Source organism: Protopterus annectens, chromosome 2.part1 (genome assembly GCF_019279795.1).
Source record: "Protopterus annectens isolate FY-2018-M chromosome 2.part1, PAN1.0, whole genome shotgun sequence".
Classification (NCBI taxonomy): domain Eukaryota; kingdom Metazoa; phylum Chordata; order Ceratodontiformes; family Protopteridae; genus Protopterus; species Protopterus annectens.
In genome coordinates, this window is record NC_056729.1 from 1,831,800,595 (window position 1) to 1,831,821,089 (window position 20,495).

The 20,495-nt window shown below is 36.7% G+C and overlaps 1 protein-coding gene across 1 annotated transcript in view; it reads left to right on the forward strand.

Annotated features, from left to right (window-relative positions):
- GAS2L2 (growth arrest specific 2 like 2) overlaps nt 1–20,495 on the forward strand; it is a 514,040-nt gene that overhangs the window by 466,010 nt on the left and 27,535 nt on the right. The window contains exon 5 of the mRNA XM_044063624.1: nt 16,516–16,804. Within this exon, the coding sequence (XP_043919559.1) occupies nt 16,516–16,804 (289 nt within the window). The remainder of the gene's footprint in view (nt 1–16,515; nt 16,805–20,495) is intronic.

Sequence of the window (20,495 nt, forward strand, 5' to 3'; positions counted from 1 at the left end):
TTCGGTCCAGGCTTGCTGACCGAAAGGTGTGGTATGAATTATAGCCTGGTAATGCAGGGGTGCTATCTGGAGCTTTGAACCAGGTCTCTGTCACTGCACAGATCTTAATATTCTTCATTTTAAGGAGTGCCTCGGGTGAATGCATTTTGAGGTTTAGACTTCTAGCATTGAGTAGCATTACCCTCAGATTTTGCTTGCTTGTACCTGTTACGGTGGTGAATTTGTCATTTGAACCTTGCCTAAAAAAGGCACTATAGGGGAGGCAAGAGCCTTTGTCAGTATCCAGAATCCCAAGGGCAACAGGTGCAGGCCATCTCTGGCAAAACAGGGTGGTCTGTCGATCATGTCATCCCAGGCAAAAAGATACTGGATTCCCTTAGAATGACACCAGAAGCTTAGCCAATTGTTAAAGTCAATCATTTTTTCCTTGTACTGTGGTATCATTCTGGGTGATGGCAGGATGCTACTCAGGGCTAGGGTCATACCTGCCTGGGCTACAAGATCGGAGAGCTCCTCCATGTCTCTTTTCATGTAGTCCAGGGAGGTACGTCTCAGGTCATTCACACCAACAAGGACAATGACAGAGTCATATTTGTACTTGTTGTGGAGTGACCTGAGTGCGTGCTTTATGTGGCGGATCCTGGCACCTGACAGGCAGCTGACAGTAACATTTTCCTTGTTTAGCCTGGTGAGTGGAACATCAGTGTGTCTGCCTATAGAGTCACCTATGACTAGAGTGTTGTTTACGTTATGCCTTATGGGCTGTAGTTGAGTGGCACACTGAGTATGTGGGCTATGTGCCATTTGGGTTGTGTTTGGGGGTGGAGGTTGCTTGCATTTCTGCTTTGGAGTTCTCGGTTGTTTGGGCAGATTTTTACTCAGAGCCTCCATGAATATAGGTGTGTGTTTTGTGCTTCTGTGTGTGTGTTTTGGTGGTGTAGGTTTTGAAAGACTATGTGATGAGTGTGGTGTTGTGCAAGTGTTTACCTTCTCCTCTTGACTGTCTAGTCCAGTCTTCGGTGAAGAGAGTCAGTTTGGCTATATAAGTGCAGCTCTCACAGGTTGTAGTGTTGGGTGGTAGGAGGAGAGGGTTGTCTGTGTACATGAGGCAATTGCTGCATTGTCCCAAGATGCCCAGATTCATCAGGTAGACAGGAGAAAACACCGGGAGCTGACCTTTAAACATGCCTGAATAGGTGCTTATTTATTAAGTACTAAAAACTGTTTTCCTCTAGACAAGTGAGGAAAGTTGAGTGCTGCAGTAATTTGTAACTTATTTAGTGCTTACAATGAGTTCTGAACAAGTGCTGAGCTTAAAGAAACAGATTTGAGTGCTAAAACTAAAAAGCTGGTTAGTTGCAAGGGAAAATTTGAAGAGCAGACTTTATGGCGCCAGGAATAGTTTAACCCTGGTTAAGTTGCGGGGGGGGGGCTCACAAACAGTCCTGGACACAGCAAATCCATATCTGGACAAGACCTGTCACAGGAAAGGGGGGAAGCAAGCTTAACATTTTTTTTTCAGTAAAAGTGGAAATGGAGAACGCTGGAACAGAAGCTAATTCAACGTTAAGAATCTGAATGGGTTGGCCTTCACAAATGTTCTCTATTAGATTGAATGAACTAATGACACTAGACTGGGAGGAGTGTCACAGATCAAATATACAGTATGGGTGGGCAACTGCAACGCCATCAAGTATAAGAACACCACAACACTAGGGAGGGTACGTGGGAAAAATTACAGTTCCTAGCTGTACCCCCTAAATTAAAGTTTTAAACAGATCAAGGAGCAAGCAGACTCTAGAGAATGCTTTTAACTGTAAACAGACAATTATAGTAATGCACACTATTACAGTTCCTAGCTGTAGAACACAGAAACCTCAAAAATCAAAAATGCACAGAAAAGCTCGGATAGAGCACTCACAAACTGAAAATACAACTCTCAGTATGAAAAAACAGTTTACAGTTAAGTAATTTAGTAAACATGCAATTAGAGTAATGAAACAGTATCTAGCAATGAAAAATACCATTAAAACAGTACAAAACAGTACATAAATGCAGTGAAACAATAAAAAAGCTTTATAACAGTGCTTATCACTTGATCCTTATCAAGCCCCTATGGCCTCCATTCTAGAATTCTTGACCCTGATATTTAATAAAGGAGCTGCAGCAGCAACAGTCCATGCTCAACTTACTGCCATTTCTAACTTTTCACCTGGGATTTGAAGGACTGAATATTATGTCACACAAATTATCCAAAGCCTTTCTGAAAGGGACCTTTCATATTAGACCACCTGTGAAATCTCTCTATTCCCCATGGAATCTAAATTTAATGCTTTCCCGCATTATTCTTCCATTTGAACCAGCTTCCTCATGTGACCTCAAATATCTGTCATGGAAAACTATCTTTTTAGTGGCTATTACTTCTGCCTGCAGTGTCAGAGCTTCAGGCCTTGTCCATTAAACTCCTTACTTGATTTTTCATGCTGACAGTCTCTCACTTCGGACAAACCCCTCTTTCTTGCCAAAGTTTGCACTGAAACTAATCTCAACCAAATTATTGATTTGCCAGTTTTCTTCCCCAACCACTCCAACAATCTAGAGTACATGCTACAGAAACTTGATGTTCACAGACAGCTCAGATTTTATTTGGATACAACAAAAGATTTCAGGAAATCAGACCAGCATTTTGTTTCATTTTCACAGTCCAGGAAAGGTATGCCAGTGGCTAAAACAACTCTGTCTAAATGGTTATCTGATTGTATCACCTTTGCTTATTCAGCTGCCAATATGCCCTTACAGCATAAAATTAAAGCTCACTCAAGCAGAGCAGTTTCTACATCCTCTGCTTTTTCTGCCAGACTTCCAATTGATAACATTTGTGCAGCAGCCACTTGTTCAAAACCTCATACCTTTATCACTCATTACAAAGTTGACAGGGTCTCCTTTGGATCCATGGTCCTGAGAAATCTACTCCCATGAGCCACCCAAGGTAGATGGTGCTTGGGACACTACCTATCAGTAAGAATGAATGGCGAGATAGAACAACTTTACATAAAGAAGTTATGTACTTACCATAACATTCCATGGGAGTTGTTCATCTTGCCTTCATTCTTACGTCCCTCCCTCCTACCCCCTCCTGGGCTTTCAGAAGACTGAGTTGCTAGATCCTTCCTAGTCACTCAACCCTTCTATTCTTTCTCTCTCATGGAATTATAGAATGACATATGGTATTATTTTATGCAGCAAACAAGATCTGAGGTAACTCTAGGTGCATCATGGGATAGGGACTTGGCCACGAGCTATTTGGAAACCTCGAGCTTTGTAGTAGGCCGACTCGGAGCCAAAGGATTGGCTCTGATCCCATCAGTAAGAATGAAAGCGAGATGAACAACTCACCTGGAATGTTATGGTACGTACATAACTTCTACTTAATCCAGTATGTGACTAATATACCTCATTACATATTATCTGCTCTCTGCTGTGCTAAGCAATTGCAATGTCTGTAGCAGCAGATAGCACTGCATATACTATGTCCTCCTCTGTGCCTTTCACAGTCTCACATATTCATTTCTACTCCATCATTTAATACCATGATTTATGGAGTGAGGTGCTCAGTGGAAAAACTGCAGATAGTATGTGGAAAGTTTGGAAAGAGAAATTGTTTGAGTAAAAAAATAAAAAAAAATGCTTAATATCAGGATCTAGGCATACAACTTCAGGGGGATATATTTCCATAAGAACAAGATATCTGATTAAGGTGAGAGACAAAAAATATAAGAAATGGAAGAGAGGTCGAGCTACAACTTTGAAAACTAAAATAAACAAGCTGGACAAACAGATTAAGCATAGTGTGAGACAAGATCAAGTAAAAATTGAAGAAAATGTATATAAAGATATTGAGCGTAAAAGGAAACCTTTTTATAGGTACATAGGATGTGGAAGGAGTAAAGGCACACAAATTGATAAACTGTGTGCAAATTCTAAAATTTATTCTCAGACACAACAGATTATAGATATATTTACAAAATGTTATGCAAAACAGCTTGGCTCCACAAAAGGGATGATAAGTTGTCTTAGTGACATCCAGGTAACCCCAGATACTAGATTCAAATTACTGTAGATTATATTGAAAAAGAACTATGCAAACTGCATCCAAACAAAGCACAGGGAGAAGACAGAATTAGTAACACTGACCTGAGAACACGTTAGCAAGAACGTACTGTACCATTATATATATTATTCACTTGGTCATATAAATATAAATGTAAATATAAATAAATGTCATATAAATATACCAGCTCCTAAGTATCACACAAAAAGCCTTTACCTCCATCAAAATATGGCTAAACAAAGCTCAGCTACTTCTTAACCCAAACAAAATTAAGCTTACGCTGTTCTCTCCAAAATTACTCCCATTCAAATTCAAGATATATTCACAAAACAAAACTCAAATTACTCAAATTGAAATTGTTACTCATGCAAAACACATAGGCATCACAATAGACATAAAATTTACCTTCAAACAGCGCATACTTAACTCAGTCAAGAAAACACACATCAAACTTGGCAAACTTTATACCCGTAAACACTGTATGGATGTTTCCACCAAAACTACAATAGCCAATACCCTTCTACACCCCTCCCTCCTTTATGGAGCCCCTATTCCTACAAATCTTCACATAACCTTAAAGAACAAACTACAAACATGTTATCACAAAACTGAAAAATTTGAAACTGGTCTACCAGACTGTACTCCCCCCACTGTTTAGCCCTCAAAAAACTAAATTGGCTAGAATTCCCTCAATATCTAAACTTATAACAAGTCTCTCTAGCCCATAAAATAATATATAAACCTGACAGCTGCCCAGCCATGAAAACTGTCTTAGAACCCTATACTCCACTCAGAAATCTCAGCTCCACTAGTAAACTACTTCTACAAGTGCATAAACCTACCAAAAGAGCAGGGCAATGCCTTTACTCCTCTGCCATTGCTAAACTATGGAATACCCTACCATTAAAAATTAGTGCCATCAAATCCCTTAGGACCTTCAGACTTACACTTAGACAACTACCTCAACTGACTAAACAGCTCTTGCTCCCATGCAACAACCAACTGACCTACAATGTTTCTTATAGTCCACTATCCCCTACCTCTTTAGCTTCCATTGCTTTCATAACACTCCCTTTCTTTCCTACATTTCCCTCTTCAAAAATGTCTCCCTTATATCTAGCTTAGATTCTTTTACCCACCCCTACCTTACCTCTCACCATAATTATTTCTATAATGCATCCTCATCTAACTTCCTCACACTAATTCCTCTCTCTCTCATCTAACCCCCTGCCTCTTCAACTACATCTATATTCATCTACTTCTCATAACAATAAACTCCTTGCTAAACATCTACCCTAATATTTACATATCAAAAGCTCCATTGGATGCATGCTAATTTTAACAAATCTGATTGAATTGACATTGATCTCTACAAAACACTCACAAATGTGACTTATCTTATATATGTAAACCATGCAAGCCTTGATTATGATTGTATGTAAGTTTATACTACTAATATATTGCTACATCATATATGTTTTATTTTAATATCTTGTCATTGTTCCTACTTAAAAAACTATGTACTTTATTATTGTACTTTGTGATTGTACTTTGTTAATATATGGAGCTTTTCTCCCACGGCCTCCGATGAAAATAGGCTTCTGACACAGTTGGACTTTCCCGATCAAAAAATGTCACTAAATAAATGTCATATAAATATGGGGAAATTCCTCAAGATTCGAGACATGCACTTATTAAACCTCTCTTTAAGGGAAAGGGGAGTAGGACAAACCCAGAGTCATATAGACCCTTAAGTTTACTTTCATGTTGTGGAAAAATAATAGAGAAGGTAATATTGGATAAGTCATTGTCAGAAATGGATAGGGTGGGATTTGAAACCATATATCAGCATGCATATGTTGACAATAGATCTATTACCACCTGTAACATGATGTTCTATAACAATATAATAACAGCTATGAATGAATGAAAAATTGTGCTGTGATATAATTTATATAGATTTATCTTCAGAATTTGAGAGGGTCATACACAAAGCACTGATCAATAAATTAGTACAACTAGGTATTGATGTACTCTTGATAAGATGGATAGCTGCATTGCTTACAAATAGGGCATGGCAAGTATCATACAGCAACTAGACAGGTGAAATCCTTGGTTACAGTCAGGTTGTCCTACAGGGCTCTGTCCTAGGCCCTTACTTGTTTAGATTGTATCTTTCAGACCTTACTTTTTCATTAATGCTCTTCTACATTCTATATGCTGACAACCTGAAATTGGGTAAACTGATTACATGTGTTACAGGTAAGACATGTCTGAAAAACGTAACTTGACTAAATTGACCATTTGGGCACAGGAGAATAATGTGCTGATAAATAAATCAAAAACTAAGAATATGAGATTTGGGAGACATAAATCGAAAGGTGAATATTTAATACAGCACACAGTGAATGAAATTGTAGACTTATTTAAGGACCTGGATATATGGGTATATTCAGCTATGAGTTTTTCTAATCATATCAACCAATTGGTTAATGATAGTTATAGAACTATAGGTCATGTATAAATATGTATAAAGTCTAGGAAATCAAAAATGATGAAGTCATTATTTGTTAGTTGCATTAGACCCAAACTTGAGTATGGAAAAACAAAATGGAAACCCTATAAGAAAACAAGCTTGAGTAAAGTGGAAAGAGTTGCTGTTGTTGCGTCTTTCAGCTTTTCCCGGTTAGGGGTTGCCACAGCGGAACTCCGGTCTGCTAATGATTGGCAGTAGATTTTTACATGCCGAGTTGCCAGCTCTGATGCACAACCTTCAACGAAGGTACGCCCATTCACGCATGTCTCCACACAGAAGACACTTTAGCTGAGAATCTAACAGGACAGGAAAGAGTACAGTGGAAATATACCAAGGGGGTCCATGAATGTGAAAATATAAGTTATTATGAAAGACTAAAATATCTGAACTTGTGCAATGTCTCTTACAGATATCTAAGAGGAGATCTTATTCAGGTATATAGGGCATTTAAAGACAGCTACCTCTGGGAATGTTTGGGGTTATCAAAAAGTACTAGAGAATCATCAGATAACCTATGTAGAAGATTCTATAGGAATGAGAAGTGTATTAATTGATTCTCTGACAGTGAAGCTGATGCATGGAACAGACTACCAAATTACATTAAAGCAAGTACTAGTTTAGATATTTTTAAGAACAGCCTGGACAGTTATTATGGGAACAAGTGTTTTGGTATATTGGCAATCTAGAAGGGCATTAATGCCCATGCTTGAAATATTTGTATGTATGTCTCCAACTCATGATGCAGAATGCCGGCGTACTAAACATAGTGAGCCTAAGGAATTCCTGGGTTAGTCTCTGAAACAGAATCGTAACTAAGCCCTTTTTGTTAACATACATACTCTGTACTCCTCCATACCAGCCATGTGTGGAGGTGTTACCATATTACTCTGAGCTCACACTGTCTACATGGTAAATGACGTACTGTCACCTACAGTAGTGCTGCTGTGCTATTCTCTTCCTTTTTAGACCTGATCGTGATTTCCAGTCCCACAAATGCATTCATTAGTGGGCTCAACCCTTCACCCCCTTTGTGATCAGTTGCCAGCTGTAGAGTGAATAGAATGAGCTGTGTTCTGATATAAGAATCCTACTGATTCATTATAGCTGTATGACATACAATGTTCCACTGACTGCATGTTTTCTGTATTTATTTGTTCACTAATTTGGTGAGTAGTCTAGTCTGATACCCTTTTTGACTATGATCAATGATAAATGCCAAATACTCAACATGATACAAATTGTTACACTGAAATACACAACATGGAACAAAAATGTGACCATCATGTATGCAAAACATGAAAATACAACTAGTACCCATTCCAGATTATTACATGTACAGTATTTGCATTGTGACAAATATGCTAGTTTATGGGCCAAATCAGAGTAGTTGACAGATTCAATTTGGTCTGTACCTTATCAGTGATTCATTAGCAAGTAGTAATGCTTATTGAGATACTCAGACAGTAGTTTTCTAAATTTTCATTGAAGGGAGAACATTTTCTATCATTATGAGGTAAGTTGCTCCAGCTGGCTAGAGCTATTTATCTAAATGCTTTTCCAGTCACAATGATGCTGAAGTTAGGGTTGCACAGTAATAACATGGTTTGATTAACTGATTGCAGAGTGTAAATTGTAATGCTAGATTGCAGTTTTTGTAGTGAGGGATGGTCAGTAGATTATGGAAATATGCATGTGAGGAAGTTAAGCTCTGGAGTCTGTGATAAAAGGGCATGTAAGTTTGGCTAAAAAATGACTAAAAAAGGTAATGAGGCCTCTGCTGCTCTGATTATGTCTCTGTTCAAGACCTTCAATAAGATATAAAACTTCTGCTAATTGTTCAGACTATAACTTTGTCAGGTATTACTTTGGAGCAAAGAATTTGTATGACTACCATGGTTCCCATGTTTTCTGTACAAAATCCAAATAACTCTCCCAAACAGCTGAAGGGTTTCAAGGTACAGAAACCAATAACAGAACGAAAAAAACAGAAGCCCACCATTCGATAACTGCAGTAGTCGTTTATTAAAACAAGAATAAATCACAGAGCTTTCGAGTAAAACTCTTCTTCAGTGTAAACAACATAGAAATACATAAAAACTACTCACATTATATACAAAACCCAGCCAGTCATTTCATACCTACAATTAACATAAATCATTAATTTAAAGTGCCCCAACTATATATACATATATGAATACCAAAAGAATAAAAAATGGAGATAAAACCTCTAATTAAATCATATCATGCTTATCTTTTAAAACTGGTTTAATACTATTACTGGTGTTTGACCCTGGTAAACAGTCAGCCCTGAAATACTTAATCCATTTGTATTCAGCCAGCTCAGCTTTGTTAACTATATCACCCCCATTACCATTTGGAACAATAACTTGTAAGATTCTAAATTTAAACTTATCTTTTAACCCATAAGTAGATGCATGCTTTGCTAAAACATTAGTAAGAATGGTCTTACGAACATTGGAGATATGCACACTTATTCTTTTAGTTTTTTATTTGTCTTCCCAATATAAAAACATTGACATTGTACACAGTTTGCAAAATAAATCATGTTCTCTGTGCTGCATGTACCTGATGCCTTAAATTTAAACCTTTCTCAACTAATGGGGTGAGTAGTAAATAAATCTACATTTATATTCTTACAATGTGTGCAATTATAACATGGAATAGCACCCAACTTTTTCCTGAAATTAATATCCACAGTCCCTTTATTTAAGTCCTTATAACATAAATACTGTTTTGAATTCCTTTCTTTTTTATATACAAACCAAGGTTTTGCACCTACCATTTCACTAACTTCTTGATTAGACATCAAGATAGTCCAATTCTTTCTAATAACACATTGCACTGTTTTGGTACGTCTATTGAATTTCAACATGTAGCTGGTCTTGCTCTTATTTATACCTATATTATTTACTTGATTGCGTGGATCACCATTTTAACCAGACAAATATGGTTTTGCTACATCTTTCCTCAATCGACTTACCATACTTTCTGTCTCTTCAATAAGAGTATTATTATACACTCTGTCTCTAAAATCAGAAGCCATCCCTTCCATTTCCTTTACAAACATTCCATCCTTCTTACTTACTTGCTCTCATAAATTGCCCTTTCACAACTCCTCTAAAAACATGTTGAGGGTGCATACTTTCTGAATGTACATATTTCACAGCTTGCAGATCCTTCCTATGTATCACAGAGTCAAAAACAACATCATGTTTAGAAATCACAATATCTAACAAGTTAATACTAATATTTGATGACTTAACATCAAAAAATAGAAACTCAGTAGTGGAATGAAGATATTTTGTAAAATTACTCAACTCATTTTCCATACCTTTCCACAAAAAGAATATGTCATCCACAAATCTTTTAAAAAATAATAAACTGTCATTTCTAAACATCCTATTATGTTCTGTATAAATAAACCTTTCTTCCCATTCTGCCAATACGAAATTGGCATACGTATTCATGACAGGTGTGCCCATCGTTACACCTCGTCGTTGATGATAGTAATTATCAAACATAAATATATTATTATGCAAAACACAATCCAACATATAACACAATAATTCAACCTTAGATGTGCTAAATTTGCTGTGGGCAGTCAAAAATACCTGCACTGATTCAACTCCATACTCATTTGGAATAACGGTTAAGAGCAATTTAATATCCATCATCACTAGCAAAATATCATCATATACATTAATTCTAAACAATTAATTAAGACTCTGTAAAAAATCATGTGTATCTTTAATAAAGATGTTGCAATAACTCAACATAGGGCCTAAATGCCTATCTACATATTTAGAGTTTGCTACTGTAGCCCACCTTTTACCAGAGACTATAGGTCTCATGGGTGGTACAGTTAGACTTTTGTGAATTTTGGGGAGTCCGTATATGAACGTAATTACAGGGTTGGTCAAAAAGAGATAGTTATAAACTTCAGGTGTTATCATACCATCTATCAGTAAATCATACAAGTAACCTTTAATCTTCAGAATAACATTATTCACAAAACTTTTATTAATTTCCACAAAAGTATTAACATCAGAAATAAATTCACTCACTCAACTATTATACTGATCAACACTCATTACTACAATCATACCGACTTTGGCTGCAGACTTAAAAATTATATCATTGTTTAAACACAATGAAGCTAATGCGTTTCATTCATCAGCATTAAGGTTATAAAATGTATCCCCCTTTTGATTTTGAAAAAAGGCATCATCATTTTCTAGCTCACACATATTTAGAAATGCTTTTACAGTTGGTGTACTACATGGAACAAAAGTATTTGCTCATTTCAGTGCTACATTATTACATCAGAATTACTTTTATATAGCAATTTAAGATCTAGAGACCTAACGAGTAGTCTTAGGTCAATTAGTAAATCAATCAAATCACCAGGAGCAGATAGCATAAAAGCAAGTCCTTTACCTAGAAGATGTAACTGTGACAGGCTGAATGCCTGTCCAGACAGATTAAGAACATTATTGTCTATCCTAATTGAATCTTCACTTTCTTGGTTTTGACTTCCTGGCCTACCTTATTGTAAAATCTCTGCACTCTGTGTTCGTCTTCTTCCTTGTTCCTTGAGCTCTTGCAGCTGTTACTCCATCCCCTTATTTTTTCTTTTATTGCTATTGGTTGCTGTAGACAAAAACGGTTCTGTACTAAAGAAGAAGAGTCACTAATTTCACATCCAACTCTAGAGATGGCTTGCGTTGCCAATCCTGTTACCAAAACAGTATTTTGAGGGTTCATAGATGTACTTGCTTTATCAGCCTCCAATGGCTGCTTCAGCCCTCTTGTGAAGATATCCAGCTCCATAACAGCTTCACCACACTTCGCATGATCTGAGACAAGGGGCAGAACATTCTTAGATCCACTCAATGATTGGCGAACCAGTTCCAAGGGCCATTCTCTCATTGGATGAACAGTTTTGGGCCAGAAAAAAAAAAAACATTTTTATTTTAAAGTCATTTAAAGTCATTGATATCATGTAAAAGTTTCCAGTTTTTAGCGGTAATTAGTTTTTGCTCGAAATTCCTGAGATGCTCAAGCAGATTATCATAATATTTTGCAATTACAGAGAACTCAGAGGCATTAACTAGCTAATATTCTAATGCCTCAATCTCTACAGCTAACTCTGCTTCATGTTTAACAAAAAAGTCATTCATCAATTTCATATAAATTGGCTGAAATTCAGTTCCTGCCACTTCAAAAGCAGTTCTTGATATTTGTTCCCATAGGTGGGCATTTTTGTAATTCTAAGCCCCCTAGGGACAATACCAAGTGACAGACACACATTAAAACTCAACCTTTATTATTTATTTACTTATTTTTTTTTTTATTTTACATTTGTTAACCAGGAGAGTCTGACTGAATACAGGTCCATTTTCAGCAGAGGAGAAAAGCTCCACATGTACAAAAAGGTGACAATCAATATTCACAGTTACATTGTAAAACTGTAAATGTAAAATTTTAAAAATTCAAAAGGAGATTATTTATATACATAGTTACATTGAAGTTTAAGATCATTGTACTTTATAGTATGAGATATGTACAGCATTCATTGCAAAGCATTTGAGTGTATAGAATGGCATGATACCTGGATTGATGTCATGAGTGACTACCATAAGAAAGGTGGTTAGTGATAAAAAGGTGGTTAGTTAAGAGGGGAGTTCTTGGAAATTAGATGTAGAAGGGTTTAAAACATTTCTGTAGAAAGGCTAGGATAATAGGATACAAAAGAAGAGCTAAAGACAAGGGATTTGAATGGTTAGGATAGGGAGTTAGAAACAAAACAGTATAAAGTTGAGCATAGGAAGTTAGGTTAGGTTTAGTGAATACTGTTCTAAAGGTTATTGAGAAGTACATATAATTAAGGTTGTTTAGGTTTAGAAGGTTTGACCTCTGCCACTGTAGTTTTTTAAATTGCTCAACTTTATATTGCAAAGCTTTTAAAGCTTGTTGTAATTGTGCTAGCTCAGTACTATTAATGGCAGAGAAAACAGTTTCTGTAGAGCTAGTCCAAATGTCTAAAAACGGATTTGTGTTAACCGTTAAGAATCCCCAGGATGCCCTTAATATCCAGAACTGGGAACAGCAAATACCAGAGTAGTCTGGGGGCAGGAGGATGGCTGGCAGACCTGGCATGGATATGGGTCACTGGGGTCCAGGCCGGTATCATGAGGTCTGAGGGGACCAAAAAAAAAAAAAGAAATGATACACTAGTGGAGAAACTGCAAAGCTGTGCTTTCCTTTAGTGCAGTGGTGAAAATGTTGTTTTATAGTAGAAAAATAACACTCTTGGATGAAGAAAGTTGTTTAAAGTGTAGTTTATCTTTTAATTTCTAAACTGATGCTAGTTTCTATCATACTAACCATCCCATGATTCAGGTTTCATTTTGTCATGAGTCATACACACATTTTATGACATACGCTTACAGTTTTAACTCATGGCTATGATTACTACTTAGAAACATGTGGTTGTATCTTAACCATATATATCCCTACAGATGTTAATATCCATGTCCTTATATGATGGAATGATCACATATTTATACAGATAGTATGATTTTATTTAATTCTAGCTGTAGTGTTTATTACTTGAACGGGAGCAGACTATACCGTTCAGATGGTGGATGAGTTTACATTCTGACTCATATCTTTTTATATTTCACCATATCTCATTGTTGTTATGAATTACTAATGCCTCCTTGTACTTGGCTTGGCTGTAAACAATCTACACTATATAAATGACTTGTTTGAATATGCATAATACCTCGCTATATTCATTCATATAATAGTATCATTACTTAACTATAACTGTAGACTCAACAATGAAATAGTGCGAGTCTTATGCTCTATCAACTGTATGGATTCTAAGTATGAGATACAGTGTCAACGTACTTACTATCTTGTGGCTTAACTGAATATGGCGAATAAATGTAGATCTTGGATTTTGATGTTTCACCAAATTCCAATATTCAGTGTTAAGGCATCTCACTAATAAGCGACAGAATGAGATGAATGTTTTAACTTGATTTTATTGTTACACGAATTTGTGTTGAACTTATCGCTTGACTAAAAATGTCACATAGTTTAGTAGAAACTTGCAGGCAAGTTTAAATAAATAATGAAATTCTTGCTTGATTCACGACCTACATCTCTACACATTTTATTGGTGACAAGATTATACATTTCTATCTGTAGTATGTTTAAAATTTGATGCTGGACTATTTAAGTGATTTCTGTTTCTTTAACTTGAAATTGCCTTGGTTTTAATTGTATAATAATTGGTTTTATTTGATTGACTAATTGAAGACCCTTTTGTATATAAAGGAATGGTTTTACTGTTTAAATGTTAACCTGATGAAGCGCACCTGAGTGTGCGTGAAAGCGCTCGTTTCTCTATTAAACTGTGAATTTTATTTACTTTTCATGGTGGTTCCTTGCAGTTTATATTTTTCCAATTTCTAAACTGACAGAAGTAAAGCATTGTTGAACTAAAAGTTCGAATATCATATGGTCGACACTTGAATGTTTTAATGGGTAGATTTCTCTTTCTGCACTGTAGTGCAATCTCAGAGTTGGTATATTTAAAGAGTGGGGGGTGTGGGGGCGCACGTAGGGGGTGCAGGGTAGCTTGCCTCCCCCCCCCCTGCATGAACCGTTCAGGTAGGTTTTTTTCTTTGGTTTATTTTTTTTATTACATTTTCGTACTTTTAAAAGTTCAAGTCATATGGTGTCGACCATATGATGTTCGAACTTTTAAAAGTACAATTATGCAACATAGCCGCACATAATCTGCCAGTAATACTGAGCAGGTTCTTTGGATACCTACAAGGCTGTTATTTGGAAAATGATACACACATTCATAACATATTATACCCTTCATATTCAGGCCATGTCAGATGCTCTGTATGGCATTCACAGAAACTTTTGCCCAAGATATTGTTCTGCCATCTTTCAGGAAGTATGCTGCCTAAAGTGTTTGAATATTATACTGCTCTGCTGGATTTGCTGGCATTAAAATGAAGAATTGCACATCTGTAATCCCTTTTCTTGTGGAAGTCCATCCTTCAGACCAGTATATCCTCACAAATTTTTCAGCCAGAAGATGTGGGAATTGTACATTACTTGACCTGTCTCTAATGTATCTGTATTAAAATATCAAATAATTTAGTTATTTTTGTGCACTAGAATTCAGATATATTTTAGTCCTCTAGTAAATTACTTCTCACCGAGTCCCAAATTAACATTCAGGTCTGAATGTGACATTCAGAGAAATCTACATTTTTCAGACATGCATGTTCTGCTGCTTACAAGTAGTGAATAAATATTCGCAGAATTGTGCATGTTTTTACTAACCAAGTTATTTTGTGCTGCTGCTGTATTGTTATTGTATGTATTGCTCAGACTGTATTACTGACTCTGTTTCTTTATGTGATCATTTTGTACTGCATTGGCCATAGCTGAAGTTGGTCCACCTGAATCAGTTCACTGTCTGTGTTCATGAACAATTAAAAAAATAAAACAAAATAGTGTTTGAATTTTTGAGACTATTTTCCAGCTCTGTTTTCATTACAGATGCTTTCTGTGTGGAAGCTCTGTGTCCTCTTTTTGTCCATGTGGGTTTTTACCAGATCCTCTGGTTTCCTTACACATTTCAAAGATGTGCCATAGGTAAGATGGCATTTCTTTACATTGTCCATAAATGTGTGTGCTCTGTGAGAGTGAGACTGGACATCCTGCAATGGCTTGTTGCTCTGTTTACAATGAATATCTATGCTTTGTATCCACTGACGCTAAAGGCTCTGGCTGCTTCATGATGAAGTAGGTAGTCACTGTAGGAATGGACGAATGACTTTTCAAGAATAGCCCAGTGTTAAAAAAATGCTATGACTATTAGCAAGCTGTTCTAGACTAATCACTTTGAGGCAGATAACACAAGTTCTATTGCTCTTCAGGATGTATCCACAAGGAAAAAAGATTATTACTGCAAGTCATTGGCTTTCCATTCGCATTGAAACTGAGTCTCTGTACTGCATCAGTGAACTTTTTACCAAACCTCTCAAGCTGTAGACATTGAAAAGTAGAAGAAAGGCCCTTGAAAACTACATGCATCCAGCCAAAAATCTGGAATTAATTAGCATAAAATGTGAATGCCAAATAGCACATAATTCTACCTGTTTCCAGTAGGATTGTGGGATACTATTCAGAAACATGTTTAAAACAGATTAACAAAAATTATAGTAAAATATATGCACATCAGACAGAATAAAATGTATACATTTTTAATTAACTGCACTGCAAAATTCTACCTCACAAGGTCATTTATTTTTGTTTCTGAAAAACAGAGGTGTAAAATGTGTGCCCTTTTTTCATTAAATTATTGAATCCACTATAGTATATTGGTCATCTAATGTGGTTTTCTGTGTACTTCATTAGCTTCAAAATCACTTGTGATGAGGTGGGATTTAGAAAATTTTTCAAAGGGATAAATCAAGTGTGAAAATAGGGACATCCTTCTAGAAATAGGTGCATTTTGTGCAGGGGTAAATCAGTCCTGAAAATAGGAGTGTTCCTCCAAAACAGGGACAGTTGAGAGGGCTGCTTCTTACAGGATAGACCTTTCTGCTTTGCAACATAAATTAATCAAACAATTAAATTCTGTTGTAATGCTTAGTATATTTTATAAGTTACTAATTCATGTAAAGTCATTATCAAAAATGAATGAAGCTGAAAAGAAATGAAAACTGCAATAAGAGCATTGAGTAGATATTTATGGAACAGATGACATGTTTTATTTATTTTTGTTTCTTCACTTTGTCCTTTCCAGCTCATAGACAAACAGCAAAGATTGCAAATACTCAAAGGACTGCAACACCTGTTCATGAGATCAAGGCTTGTCTTCCTTCAAGATTAGACAACCACAACAAACCACAGCCCACAATTATAGTTACCCGAAATCAGGCACCACCTCCTCCAGTAGAATGGAACCCATCTTCATCAGTGAAGGGGACAAAGCCAGACAGCAACAGCTCAGGGAACATATCCACATCTACTAACAACACAACAAAGAATTCTGGGTCACAGACTCAAGAACAAAACCAAATTGCACACAGCAAGTAAGAAAGCTTAATGTCAAATAGTATAACTCTAAAATATTTTGCTTCCATCTTAAGGTGGGCATAGCATGTTTTTGCAACTCATTGTTATTAAGTCCTGTGTCTGCTGCCGGGCAGAGGAGCAGGACTCCTCCCTACTGACAAGCATTAGATTGGGGTTGCTGGCCTGGCTTATATTTAATTTGGAGTATGTTGCTACTTTGCTACAAAAATGGTACTGTGACAGCCAGTGTTGTTGGAGGCTTCTTAGTTGCTGTAACTAGTGGATGTTTGTTTTACATTCTTTACTACTATCTCTATATTTGCCCAAAATACAATCATGTTTGGCTTCTGTTATGACTACACACCCACTCTATATGATGACACATTCCACTAGTGCTCAAGCTTCAACTTACTCAGGCACTTGTAGTCAACTGTGTGGCATTATTTCCTATATCCCAAAGTCTGATGTGGTTTGTGTCCCGGGTCTGAACTGGCACTGATTTTTTTTTCAGTACACACTTACAAACCCACTTGGACATCATCATTATTAATACTCTTAAGTTTGCAACTTCATGCAGTTTAGAGAAAGCCCTACCATGTTCACTGTTGTCAAGATGTCTTAACTTTTCTTACTGGAAGTTAGGCAATAATATTGACAAACTGGCTGCTTGGATGAGTGCTAATACACCATTACAGTAACTGAGTATTTTTCTAGTTATTTCTAGTTATTTATTTTTGCTACATTGATGTACTGGATTTTGATTGACAAGTTTGTTGGATATGACGCTTTCAGCCATATCAGGAAGGATTTGACTTAGTTGTTCCCTACATTTGGTTTGCCATCTTTGTGGGATCAAATGAGAGTGAACTGAAGAATCTGCTATTAGACCACAAGGCCACATCTGCATCTTACTCTGCACCCTGAATGTGTAACAGGTTACGCATCTTCAGTCTTTTTGATAACCCTAATTCACTCTAGGAATAAAAATAAATATGCTGCATTGTGGGTCAGTTCGCTTTGAATATATAATTATCATGGAGTCAGAGTTTAGCAGTGTTGATTGTAGAAAAGTCTGCAGCTGTTCATTCATGCAACACTTTAGAAAACTGTTCAGCATCATATACATCTCAGAAGTATTAACTTGCTGTGTGTGTGTGTGTGTGTGTGTGTGTGTGTGTGTGTGTGTCTGTATTTTTATTTGTGTGTGTGTGTGTTCATGCATGAACCTGTGAAACTGACAAGTTTTATTTATCATACTGTATTGTTTGTTTTAACAGGCTTTATAGAACTTCCTTGGGGAGGGTCACTGTAACAGTGAATCATAATATTTGAGTTTACATAAATTATGCAGAATTTCCCCATGCCAGAATATGTAAAAGTAGAAGCATCTTCCATGTGAACAGCTAACATAGTGTTCTTATAGCAATAACCCACGCCTGGGTGTGGGTAATGCTAAATTTACCCACGGTTGGCGTGGTTTGGTCCCGAGGGCGAAGCCCGAGGGACCAAACAAAGCCAACCGTGGGTATATTTAGCATTACCCACACCCAGAAGTGGGTTATTGCTATTATACCATGACATTATTTAAGAAAAGAAACTGTTACTTTTCTTAAATAATGGCATAGTATAATGCCTGTTTACTGCCCTTCCGCAGATGTCTGGCATCCGCGGCAGTTCTGATGTACTGCGCCTGCGCAGTACATCAGAGTTGTGAGCAAAAGCAACGGAGAAAGCAAGATCTCCGTTGCTTTTTAGTGTCTCGCTATGTTAAATGAGTTTAACATAGCGAGACAGTTTTAAAATAAGCAACGGACATCTCCGTTGCTTTTTTTAGTGTCTCGCTATGTTAAACTCATTTAACATAGCGAGACATAAAAGCAACGGCGATCTTGCTTTCTCCGTTGTTAACACTGCCTCGCTATGTTAAATGGGTTTAACATGGCGAGACAGCTTTAAAATAAGCAACGGAGATCTCCGTTGCTTATTTTAAAGCTGTCTCGCTATGTTAAACCCATTTAACATAGCGAGACAGTGTTTAAAAAAAACGAGTTATACTAATGGAAAAAAGTCCGGGCGACCGGACCTTTTTCCATTAGTATAACTCGATTTACAACGGGCACGCTGGCCAATCAGCGTGCACGTTTTGGGGGGATCATGGTATAATAATTGTTAATTACTAATTCTGGTTAGTGTTAGGCTCCATTATATATCCTTTGTTCCATGTTCTCTTCAGTTTGTTTTTTCACTAATTTGTTTATCACGGATCTTCCTGTTGAACTAGAAAAATGTCTTCTGGATAATGATTGTACTTTTTTACTTCCTTGTATTATGTTACATATCACTATTATTTACAATTACCATTTTATTTTTCAGTTTGACAAAAATATTATAGTTGTTAAATGCATAAATAAATATGTTTGTTTTAGGCAAATAGCTGCAAAAGCATTTCATGCACAGGGTCTATTGTGCATAGGCTCAGACCACAATCTGGATAACTGCAAACATTGTAACAAATTTTAAAAAGCTATAAAACTAGTAGAACAAAATATATCAAACTCATTTTTTAAAAGTAACTTTATGAAATTGCTACAAAACAAATCTAAGAGAAAGTACTTGATATAGCTAGCAAAAACAGAGAACAGTCTGTCCTTCAGAAGAAGGTAAAACTGATTAAGAACAAGATTTCTTCTATTACAGATTTCAGACATTTTAAACCTTCTACCAATAGAGGTGAGGCCACTATGGTTACTTTACTGCATTCCAAACATAAGGGAGTACACTTGATTGCTTTTGTGCCATCTAAACCTCTACTGATATTGGTGCCTCTGAAATATTCAGTGAAGCTGATATCTTTATAGGTCACTGGGTATTTCAAAGTTATTTTGGAAGTAAATGATGCAGGTAAGCAAGATCATTCTTTGGCAGAGGCATCTGCAATTTCTGTGAACATCAAGGCCTGTTCTTCCCACATTATAAACACCAGATTTCCAGTGCTTACTGTATTAAAAATTGATGAGAAATTATCTGTAGGGGAAATCACTTCAGTTAGTACAGATAAATTCTAAGGACCAGCATTGGTTCTGTTTGGGGCTGATGGAGGTATGAATGAAGGTCTTGGATTATAACAAGAAGAAAACCAGAAAGCCATCTCATACTTCTCCTGAGGAAGAGGAATTTGTGTTCATATCCATCATTTCTCTCATAGGTTAATGGGAGTTTACTAGGCTAATGACCACAAGGGCCTGTTTAAGCCTAGCCATGCATCCCAAATCTCTAACAAGTGCAGGGGCTTCAGAGATGAAACATTTACAAGCAGGGGCCTGGGAGATGAGCCATTTACGGGCTGCCTATGTCCATTAGAAACATAGGTGCCAAGCCAGGGATGAATTTCGTGTTCCCCATCTAATTGTCCAAGTTACACTTGAATTGGGTTAGGAAGGAACTCTGCTTCACATGGATAGGGAGCCTGTTATAGAGAAGGGGTAGTCAATAGGATACATACCTGTCTCTCCAGCAGCTCCTATTTATATCACAGGTAAGGTTTAAGTCTTTAGAATGGGTATTTCTGGGACTGTTTGTTTTGTGGATATGCAGGAGGTCCATTAGAGTGGGGTCCAACAATGCCCTATATGACAGGCATAGATCTCCCTTCAAAAGCCTGTAGGAGACAGAATACAGGGATAGGGCTTTGAGGTGGTCTGAATAGGA